This window comes from Tinamus guttatus, unplaced genomic scaffold (genome assembly GCF_059628265.1).
Source record: "Tinamus guttatus ecotype Peru unplaced genomic scaffold, ASM5962826v1 Tinamus_guttatus_pri_ptg000714l, whole genome shotgun sequence".
NCBI lineage: Eukaryota > Metazoa > Chordata > Aves > Tinamiformes > Tinamidae > Tinamus > Tinamus guttatus.
Window position 1 is genome coordinate 48248 of NW_028289248.1, and position 11462 is coordinate 59709.

General features: G+C 48.8%; 1 protein-coding gene across 1 annotated transcript; it reads left to right on the plus strand.

The window, feature by feature from the left end:
- Window positions 1-1152: 1152 nt before the first annotated feature.
- On the plus strand, window positions 1153-11166 carry LOC148591732 (olfactory receptor 14A16-like). Its single transcript, XM_088537019.1, has 3 exons — window positions 1153-2063; window positions 10175-10292; window positions 11137-11166. Exons 1-3 carry the CDS (start codon window positions 1153-1155, stop codon window positions 11164-11166), a joined length of 1059 nt encoding a protein of 352 aa, XP_088393145.1.
- Window positions 11167-11462: the final 296 nt, after the last annotated feature.

An 11462-nucleotide genomic window follows, 5' to 3' on the forward strand; every position in this document is an offset into this window, starting at 1 on the left:
GACATCTGAATGTCCCCTCAGCCATCCCTTAGTTCATAGACAGCACCAGCTTCTCCTGGGCTGCTGCATCAGGGTCTATCTAAGCTGCTCCTTAGCACCTGCAAACATGGGGGTGCCCCCGGACAGTCCCCTGCTCCTGGGAGGTTTCTGCAGGGAGAACTGGGCTCACTTGTGAGTGTCGTTGTCCTTCATCTGAGTGAAGTGCAAGTACACGACAGTGAGGGGCAAGGCTCAGCAATGAAGCAGGACCCATGACAAGGATTTTTTTTTTCCTGTTGGGATGCACAAGGGTTTATGCTGGGAATGACTGAAACGCCAAAGATTTCTGCTCTATCAAATAATGTTCCCACAGTGAGTAGGCACCTTTGTGTGTTCACCATCATATATATTATTTATACGCACACTTATATATCAACAGACTCCTCCACTTATCCTTTTGCAGAGACGACTTGATTTCTAAACGTTGAAGAGCCCTTCCATAGAAGGGGTGGACATCATCTCCTGCAGCTTGTGTGCATCAAAGCTACTCCTTTTCTCTGCAGTGCCTGGAATAAGGGTGCAGGGTGCAGGGTTAAAGGAGGCATGAGGACAAGGTCTATCTCTAGACATCTTGACATGTAGAAAGGGTAAGGTATATCCTTGTTTCCTTTTGACTGTTGTTCCCTGTTGTTGGAGTGAGATCTGATGTGGCAGACTCGGATAGAAATATCTCTGTTGAGGAGGGCAAGAGTGATGGGGGTAAATCCCTCACAGAGCTCTTCTCCTTCAGATACAACTGGTGTGAGGGCTGTATTCAGCTCTCATGCTGGTGAATGGAGAATATTCCCACCTGGTCTCTGGACTAAGTCCATTCCAAGCAATGCAATATGCCATTCTAAGACATCTCCACAAATACCAGTCAAAGACTAGTGCATCTATTTCCACCTGCAGCAAAGCAGAAACAACTCCTCCAGAGCTATGGGCAGAAGTCCCTGCTGCATGTGGCAAACTCAGCCAGTTCAAAGTGGAGAACCAGAAAGGGAGGTGAAATAAGGGAGAGAGGAAATGTGGGGAGTTCCTTGAGAAACTGAAATGACTTGGCTCAGAAAAGCCTGCCTTGACTTTCGGCTTTCTTTCCTTCACGGACAGGACTCCTATGCCTCTAAGGAACTAATGTCCAACAGCAGCTCCTTCAGCGAGTTCCTCCTCTTGGCATTTGCAGACAAGCGGGAGCTGCAGCTCTTGCACTTCTCGCTCTTCCTGGCCATCTACCTGGCTGCCCTCCTGGCCAACGGCCTCATCATCACAGCCGTAGCCTGCGACCACCGCCTCCACACCCCCATGTACTTCTTCTTCCTCAACCTCTCCCTCCTAGACCTTGGCTCCATCTCTACCACCGTCCCCAGATCCATGCACATTTCCCTTTGGAACAACAGGACTATTTCCTACTCAGGATGTGCTGCCCAGATCTTCCTGTTAGCAATCTTGTTTTCAGCAGAGTTTTCTCTCCTCACAGTCATGGCCTATGATCGCTACGTTGCCATCTGCAGACCCCTGCACTATGGGACCCTCCTGGACAGCAGAGCTTGTGTTAAAATGGCAGCAGCTGCCTGGGCCTCTGGGTTTCTCCTTTCTCTCCTGCACACTGGGAACACATTTTCCATTCCGCTCTGCCAAGGCAATGTGGTGGAGCAGTTCTTCTGTGAGATCCCCCAGATCCTCAAGCTCTCCTGTCCAGATTCCTACCTCAGAGAAGCAGGGCTTCTTGTGATTAGTGTCTGTTTAGGCTTTGGGTGTTTCATTTTCATTGTGGTGTCCTATGTGCAGATCTTCAGAGCTGTGCTGAGGATCCCCTCTGAGCACGGCCGGCACAAAGCCTTTTCCATGTGCCTCCCACACCTGGCCGTGGTCTCCCTGTTTGTCAGCACTGGCATGGTTGCCTACCTGAAGCCACCTTCCATCTCTTCCCCAGTTCTGGATCTGGTGGTGGCCGTTCTGTACTCGCTGGTGCCTCCAATACTGAACCCCCTCATCTACGGCCTAAGGAATGAGGAGCTCAAGAATGCCCTAAGGAAACTGATCCAGCAGGTCTAGTGCCAGCAACAAGATCTGTCCTAGGGGATTTGGCATTAAGGATAAGTGTTGTTCATTTATGTCTTGCTTGCTTTTTTTCTCTTATATTCCAATAAAGGAAAAATATATAGTCTGGTTCATGCCATTTCTCTGCAGGAATGTCTCATTTCAATCTGCCACAGGGACCACGTTGGAGCAGGACGCCAGGCTTCCCCCTTCACCAGCAAAGAGGGGGGAAACTCTGAGCCCCACTAAGTAACCTCCGATGTCTCCCATGCAATGAGGAGAGTTTCCCTGAGCAGTGCCTCTTCCAGCACGAGTACAGACAGGGTGACACCATGGCACCTGTGTCCTTTAGGAGAACTCACCTTCCCTAGCCACAATCAGGGGGTAATTTTAGCTGCTCTCCCGTGGAGGTCATAGTCATGTGTCACCCGGCACTGGTCCCTTCCTTCTACGCTGCTCCAACAGTCCAAGTGGGACATGAGTGGAGGGGAGGAGAGTCTGGATGCAGCCTGTGGGGACAGAGCTCTGCTGCACAGGGCAATCCCCACGCTGCAAGGCATTTCCTTGCTGCACCCTTCAAAGGGCCCGCAGTTTTTCTGGTGACATGTCCACCAACAGCAGCAGAACTTTTTTTTTTTTTTTTCTCTTTTCGAGGCTCTTCTGCTCATTTTCACACTGTCCTGCTGTGCTCTCTTGTGCCTATTTGCCCTAAGTGCTCTTGTGACATGGTGTTTCCTGGTGCATTTCTGTGATCTCAGGCAGGAGTAGGGCCTGGGCACCCTTATGCCAAACCTGGCCTACACAAGTACATTTTCTATAATAAAAGAGCATCTCCCCTGTGATTTGCCTCAAGTATGGCCTTTCTTCACAGACGGATCTCAAAGGAGTCTCGTGTTCTGCTTGTGAACTCCATAGGCTCTAGGAGACAAGCTCCAAGGATGTTTGATCTGTGTGATCTCCTAGGGACCGAGGGCAGCACTCGGAGTTCATCTCTCAATGGCCAGTGCCAATGGAGATGGGAAATTGTTTCTGAATCACCTGCAGCAGGTGGTGTCACAGGTGACAGTGCTGATGGGATTTGTCCTCCATCCTTCTGGAGGAGAATCTCCAGGAGATCCCCAGGAGAGCTTAGAAGACCTCCACAGTCCAGGTGAGGGCTGTGAGTGGAGCCTCACAAAATGAGGGATGGTCCACCATGGAGTAACCAGAAGGCAGAGCTTTAAATCCAGGTGCACATGAGGAAAGGAGGACTTTCAGCCCTTGGAGAGGCAGTGGGGACCCAAGAGGGCAAGGGAAGCGGCACTGGAGGGTGAATCCTGCTGTGAAACACCAGAGATGGGAGCTAGTGCCCACCCAAACACTTCTCCTCCCATTGCAAACACTCTGGGGTCATGTGTCACCAGTATCGGTGATGGCAGTCCCAGCCCAACTGGGTCTGCTTCTCTCTCTGACCACCACGGACCACTGTCCCACAGCTGCTCGCTCTGCAAAGCAGCACCACCAGAACAGGGCAGGTGCAGGAACAGCTCAGCCAGCAATAGGGACACTGATCTGGGAAAAGGCTCTGTGGGGAGCAGAGATGTCCCAGGAGAGAGGCAGGGTAACATCCTGAGACAGAAAATGCAAAGGAGAGCCAGGTTTCTGTGTGCCCCAGCTCAGGACAGGAGTTCTGGAGGGTCTGCAGGACCAGGGGTCCTCTGCTGGACTGTGCTGAGCAGTGTGATGGGCTTGGAGGAGCTGCAGGCAGACAGGGAGGGGATCTGCTGGGCACAAGAGCAGGGAAGACAGAGAGTGATGGGCCCCATTGCTGGGCCTCATCCCTCTTATCAGGGAGCTGCTGCCCTTGTCCTTGGCCTGGTCATGCTATGGACATGGCAGAGCCTGGCCCTGCACCTCTCAGGTTCTGACCAGCTGGCCTGACTGCCCAGCTCTGCCTTGCACCTGCCACCACACTACAGTCATGAAAGCCTTGACAAGGAAAGCTGGGAGCTGAGGAGATCCCACAGAATCCCAGAATGCTTGAGCTTAGAAGACACCTCTGAAGATCATCTAGTCCAACCCCCCTGCACAAGCAGGCTCACATAGACCATGTTGCACAGGATCACATACAGGTCAGTTTGGAATATCTTTGGGAAGGAGACTCCTCAACCTCTCTGGACAATCTCTGCCGATGCTCTGTCAGCCTCACACTCAGAGGTTTTCCCTGAAATTCCGGCAGAACTTCCTGTGCTTCAGTTTGTGACTGTTGTCTCTTACCATATCACTGCCCCGCACTGAGAGTGTCTGGCCCCATTCCCTCAGCACACTCCTTTCAGGTATTTGGGCACACTGCTAAGATCCCATCTCTGCCTTCTCTTCTGTAGATCACAAAAGCACATTGCTGGCTCATGGCTCAGTCCGTAGTCCAGCAGGAAAGTCCTCCCTTTCTGGGTACATGAGTAACGTGCTTTTAATTTACAAGGAAACACTAAGCGAGTCAGGGCTGTTCAGCCTGGAGAAGAGAAGATTGAGGGGGGATCTTATCAGCATGTACAAATACCTGAGGAGAGAATGTAAAGAGGATGGGGCCAAACTGTTTTAAGTGGTAGCCAGCAATAAGACAAGGAGTAATGAATACAAACTGACACACAGGGAATTTCATCTCCATATGAGGAAAAACTTCTTTACTCTGAGGGTGACAGAGCGCTGGAACAGGCTGCCCAGAGAGTCCCTTCTCTGGAGATCTTCCAAACCCACCTGGATGCAACCCAGTGCAACATGATTTAGGTGTCCCTGCTTGAGCAGGGGTGTTGGATTAGATGATCCAGAGATCATCTAGAGATCTCTTCCAACCTCAACCATTCTGTGATTCTGTGATTTTGTGAATGTGCCTGGAAGCAGACAGCAAGAACTTGGATCATTCCCGACCAACTTCACTCTGGTATTCTTAAGGTCTTTTGTAGATGAAAATGATTCCAGGACTGGAAGAGGCATGAACATTCAGGGAACACACAGCTAATGCTGTCTTTGTCACTATGGGAGGATAAGAGAGATGGATTTCTTCAGTCTGGAGAAGGGAAGTCTGTGGGCTGACCTAATAACAGCCTCCCCATGCACACCAGGATAGCACCAAGAAGATGGAGCCAGACTACCCTGAGGACCCTCATGGCTGGAATGATTGTTCCGTTCTACTTTCTTCACCCCAGGTCTTCCTTTGTTTACCTTAGGGAAAACCTTCAGCTCTTCTGTGATCATGGGTATATTTCAGACAGAAATAGGATGACGTCAGGTCATATAGGTCACCCAGAGGAGACCTGAGATCAGCACAGGCCTTTCTGTTTCAAAGAACAGCCAGTGAGTGCAGAGAGACATTGGGGAAGATGAAGAGATCCTGCAGTGAGGACAAGGTAGGAAAACAGCTTGATTATCTACAAGCTGCAGGGAAACAAGTGCAAGCATGGGAAAGTGCAGAACAAACTCATGGGGAGATGGCAGAGGGCACTCGCACCTCCAAAAGAACCAGGTCTTTGTTCTCTTAGCCATAGCTAGTGGTTCTGCCACTGAGGCCTCGAAGAAGCTTCTTCCTTATGACAGGAGGCCTCGGAGAAGAGACTTCTTCCTTATGACAAGAGGTCCTCCTTGCCTGCTTTCCCTCAGGGAAATATGATGTAGTCTGTTGGTGTCCTGCCCTGGAACACTGCCCCCACCAAGAGCCCTGGGCAAAGCATGATGGAAAGGATCCACCTGCTCAGGAACTGGGCACCTGTGACTGGCCCATCTGCTTGATAACACACAAGAAGAGATGACCTGGCATCAGAGGCACCTGCACATTGCCTTTGCCTACCTGCAATCAGGACCTCCAGCTTTCTGCTCGAATCAGCCTCTAGGGAGGCTTTGCCCATAATGGTCCTCAGCAAGACCCATTAACCCTCCTAGAAACTTGGAGATTTTCTTCTGACTTTAGCTTCTGGAGAGGTTTCTTCAAGTTCCTCCCACCATTGGAGGTCTATGTGCAAAGTACCAAATACCCCCAAGGGGACATTAAGATGCAAAACCCTCAGGAGACATTGCCTCTTGCCATAATGTTCTTCGAGCTTCAGTTCTTGTTTGGCTAATTGGAGAGTTTTTAAGACTGTGTTGAAGTTAGATTTCATTAGGCACCTGAAAAAGACAGATGGCTGCTTTTTAAGCCTTCTTTATCCCTCAGTTTTCAGAAGGAGTCATACCTACATTCTCCAGTTCTTACAGTGTCTCCCAATGATGTCCGGACATATATAAAAAAAGCAGAATTTTTGAGAAGATAACCTGTATGAAGAACCTTCCTGCCCAACTCCTCAACTCTGTAATTTCTCTCATCAGCCACTGGCTGCTGCTTGGATCACTGGTTCAAACTGAACCTGTTTCTACTCCAGGCAGTACATGAATGTTACAGCTCGTGTGCACCAATTCCCCTGTGAAATAGATGCAAGCAGGCACAGAAGGATTTGTCTTGCAGTCCTCAACTGTAGGTCAAGTCTGAGTTGCCTCCAATGAAGTCCACCAAGAAGTCCACCAAAATCGTTGAGATTTGGCACATTAATAGTAAAGTTTAGAAACAATAATAGTAAAGTTCTGACACATTAATAGTAAAATTTAGAAAAAAAAATAAAAGAATCAAGAAAAGTAAAAGACATAGCAAGAGTCCTGAAAGGCAAGACAAGGTTTAAACTCCCTGAATCTGAGAGATGACTGGAGAGCTGACAGATTTTAGATAGAAAAATGAGCAAGGGAAAAAATCGGGGGTAGGGGGGAATGCATATGTCTAAGTGATTAGATGCAAATATGACTTTAGAAATGATTTATGTATTCAGGACATGTAAAATATCTGAGAGATCACAGAGATGCCATCTACACTTTAAGGGACAGAGCAGTGGAATCTCAAGGGCAGATCAATAATTCTTCACACCAGATTCAGATAGTTCCTGAAGATTTCCACTCTTTCATCACTGGAAAACTTTGATAAGCCAAACATAAGCCAAACATCTGAGATGTTGAAAGTGTGCTCATATTTTCCCTAACATTGAAAACATTCCTTCACCTTTGCAGGCAGAGCTCGGGTGTCCAACCACCAGCACCCAGCAGCACTTGGAGACGTTCCAGTGTCTGTGAAGGACCTGCCTGGGCCTGGCAGCTCTCACAGGGACCTGCGGGAGACCAGAGCCCCTTGGAGCTACAAAGGGAGGCTGGGAGACCATGGCACCTGCAATGGCACTAGTTGTCCAGCACTCTGGGACTGCATCCCACCCCGTTTACAAAATCACTTTCCTTTTCAAGAAAAAAAGATCATGCAGAAGGCTAGGGTGCTAAAATAGAACAAATGAAGAAAAGTGGAAAGTATAACAAAACATTTAATTCTTTTTCTTAATTTCTTTCTATTTTTAAGACATTTTCTAAACATTTGTGTTTTAAACAGGTCTACACCATTAACAGGATATTTCAGTGTCCCACCCAGAGCCTACTGCTCAGAAAACCACCCCTGCCCACAGCTGTCCTTGCCACCCCTCACTCTTTGCACTGAGCACGTCGCACTCTGAGGTGTTGTCCTCTCTCAACTGGTGAGTGAAGTAGGGGACCACCTTCAAGGAAATGCTCTGTTGTGGTGTGGCCAACATTAAATAAATTGACTGCACTCCTGTTAAAACAATGTTTTAAGGAAGTCTCTAGAGTATCTTCAATGCAATCATTGAAAAAAAAATACTTTCCAAAATTTCTCACAGCTTTTGCCATTGCCATTTACTCTTTCCTGCTGTCTCATGTCTATCTTAAGCATCACAGTGTAAGAAACCCTGCTGGGGAGTTTTAAAAACAGAGATCCTCCCTTGATACCTCTGAGAGGAAGGCTGTCCTGTCACCGCAGAAATAAGACTTGAGGCTCCCCAAAACATATCGATCTGTGGCCACACTTTGTGCTGTTTCAGCCCCCATGAATTTGATCCTGTCTTGGACCACCCTGAAGCCCTAAATTCCCTCACTGGACTGCCTGGAGAAGAGATGTGACAGTGCAGGAGTGCAGAAGTGTCCTCTCCAGGGCTCCCTTTGAGACATTTTTCAGCCTTTGGCATCATCTGGAGATATTCCTGAAGGATTATCAGCAGGTTTGGGAAATATCTGGGGGGAAATGAGGTGACTGCTTTCCAGGACATGAAGAGACACCTCTCTGCTCCTCCTGGCTCTGGGATGTGGCTCCAAAGGGCAACACTGGGGAGCACATGAGCAGTGCCCAGCAGAGCCTGGGCCACACAGGGCAGGGAGGGCACCACTCTGGCACCAGGGAGACCTCCTTGTGATGACGCACATCTCACTGTGACCTCAGATTGTGTCACTGGGAGCTCAGCAGCTCACTGCCATGGAGATAGCAGAGCTAGGCAGGGAGGAGAGACGTGTCCTTGCACATGCTGCAAAGCGGTGACCTCCCTTCATATCTGTGCTATCACACAACGCTCCTCTGGCCTAACTCTAATCCTAATCCACAACCCTAAAACCCTAACCCCTAACTTCTAACCCCTAACCTGTTTCTAACCTAAGCGCAAACCTAAAACCCCAACTAACCATAACATCCTAACCCCAAAACCCTAAGACTAAACTCTCCGATCCCTAAACCGCCAAACGCTAACCCCAAACCTTCTTACCCTCTCACCCTCTAACACTAAACACTCTAATCCTAACCCCACCTCTAACCCGTAACCCTCTAACAGTCAACCCGAAACTCTCTAACCCTAACCCAAACCCCTAACCCTCTAACCATCACCCTAAACCCTCTAACCCTTAATCCTCTAGCCCTAAATCTTCAAACGCTAAATTCTCAAACCCTCTAACCCCTAACCCTCTAACCCTAACAAGCTCACCCCCCAACCCCCCAACCCTGACCCATAACCTTCTAACCCTAACTCTCTAACCCTAAACCCTCTAACCCTGACCCTAAACTTTCTAACACTAACCCCCAACCCTCTAACACTAAAACATCTAGCCCTAAACCGTCTACCCTAAACCTAAACCCTCTAACTCTAAACCCTCTAACTAACTATAAACTCTAAACCCTCTAAAACTAACCCCTAACTCTCTCTCTTACTCTATAACCTCTATCCCCTTTAACCCTAACCCTAAATCCTCTAACCCTGAACTCTCTAACCCTCAACTCTTTAACCTTCTAACAGTAAACCCTAAACCCTCTAACTCTAACCCCTAACTCTCTAACCCTAAACCCTCTAACCCTGACCCTAAACCCTAAACCCGCAAACTCTAACCTGCTAACCCTAAACGCCCTAGTCCTAAACCCTCTAACCCTAAACTCTTGAACCTTTCGAACTTCTAACTCTACCCCTAAACACTCTTCCCCAAACCCTCCTACTCTCTACAGCTAACCCTCCTTCCTTCTAACCCTAACCCTAAGATCTCTAACCCTCTCACCCTAAAACTTCTAATACTAAACCCTCTAACCCTCTAACCCTAAATCTGTAACCCTAATTCTAAACCTTCTGACCCTAAACACTAACCCTTCTAACCCATAACCCTAATCCTTAAGGCCTCGAACCCATACCCCTAACCCCTGTAACCCTAATCCTAAACTCTCTAACCCTAACGCTAAACCTTAAGACTCTAACCCTGCCCCTAATCTCTCTAACCCTCTACCTTTAAACACCCTAAACCTCTAACCCTCAACCCTCTAACATCCTTAACCCTAAACCCTCTTAACCCTCTACTAAACTCCTCTACCACTAAACCCTATAACCCACTAGCCCTAACACTCTAAGCTAACAAAACCTGCTATCATTGTAAGCCCTAAACCACTGATCCCGTAACCTCCTATCTCTAACCGCCTAATGCCCTAAACCTAACCCTTAAACCTAAACCCTAACTCCTATACCCTCTAAACCTAAACCTTCAGCCCTCTTAACTCTCAAACCCTCTTAACCTTTTAACAGTAAACCCTAAACCCACTAACCCTAACCCTGAGCCCTAACTCTCTAACACTAAACCTAAGCCTAATCATTCTACCCCAACACAGAGGAGGGAAAGGGGAAGAGCTAAAGGAAGAGGTGGAGGGGGAGAGGAAGAAGCACAAAAGGGAGAAAGGGGTCAAGGCAAAAGGAGATGTGAGGTGGGTGAGGTATATGCACAGAGGTGGGAAAGGCAGAGGGGAAAGGGGAGAGGTGGAGGGAGTGAGGAAGAAGCACAGAAAGGGGCTAGGGGGAGAATTAAAGGAAGAGGTGGAGCAGGTGAGGAAAAAGCACAGAGAAGGGTAAAGGGGAGAGGAAAAGGGAGAGGTGGCACAGGCAAGGAAGAAGCAAGGAAGAGGGTTAATAAAATAAAACTAAACTAAAACTATCCCCAACCCAATCTTAATCCTAACCACAACCCTAAACTTAAACTCTGGTCTTAACTCAAAGCCTAACCATAACCCTGACCCTAAATATTAATATAGTCCTAAACTTCTAAGCCTGACCCTAAAGTACAAATAAGCAGTACACACCAGCACTCACTGGTACAGAGCAGTAGAAGCCAGCTCACACCCATGCACAGCAGCACACACAGGCAAAAACCAGTGCACACCAGCACGCACAGCACACACCAGTAGCGACCAGCACACACCTGTACAGACTGGTGCACATCAGCACACACCGGTACACATCACCGCAAACCCGTGAACTCCAGCAGACACCAGTACAGACCAACGAACACCAGTGCACGGCAGCACACACCAAGACACACCAGTGCACACCGGTACAGAGCAGTAGATGTCCGCACACCAGTGTGTATACTGGTGTGTGCTGATGTGTACCGGTCTGTATCTGTGTGCACTGCAGCGCACTGCTGTGTGCTGGTGTGTATTAGCGAGCACTGGTATTTCTGCTGTGTGCTGGTGTGTACTGGTCTCTGCTGCTGTGTGCTGTTGTGCACGGGTGTGTAGCTGTCTGCACAGCTGTTTATTGGTGTGCAAGCTGGAGTACACTGGTCTTTTCTGGTGTGTGCTGGTGCGTAATGGTGTCCACTGCTGTGTAATGATCTATACTGGTGTGTACTGGTGTGCACTGGTGTGCACTCCTCTGTACTGCTGTGCAGGGCTATGTGCTGGCATCTGCTTATGTGTAGTGGTGTGTGGTGCTCTGTATAGGTGTGCACTGGTGTCTGCTGGCCTATAGTGGTGTGTAATGGAGTGTGCTGATGTGCACTCGTGTGTACTGGTGAGCAAGGATGTGTACTGATATGCACTGGTGTGTAATGCTGTGTGCTGGTGTGCACTGGAATGTAATGGTGTGTGCTGGTGTGTAACTGTCCACACTGGTGTGCGATGGTCTGTACTGATGTGCACTGCTTTGGGCTGGCCAGTATGGGGGGTGGGGTATTGAGCTGCCAGAGGGACCTGCTGCACACGCAGTACGTGGGGA

Bases quoted from the DNA above. Each gene is read 5' to 3' on its own strand.
- LOC148591732 (XM_088537019.1), top strand. From the start codon at position 1,153: ATGTCCAACAGCAGCTCCTTCAGCGAGTTCCTCCTCTTGGCATTTGCA. The intron at 2,064-10,174 runs GCAGGTCTAGTG...AGGAGATGTGAG, and splicing joins GCCCTAAGGAAACTGATCCA to GTGGGTGAGGTATATGCACA. The intron at 10,293-11,136 runs GTGAGGAAAAAG...ACTGCTGTGCAG, and splicing joins TAAAGGAAGAGGTGGAGCAG to GGCTATGTGCTGGCATCTGC.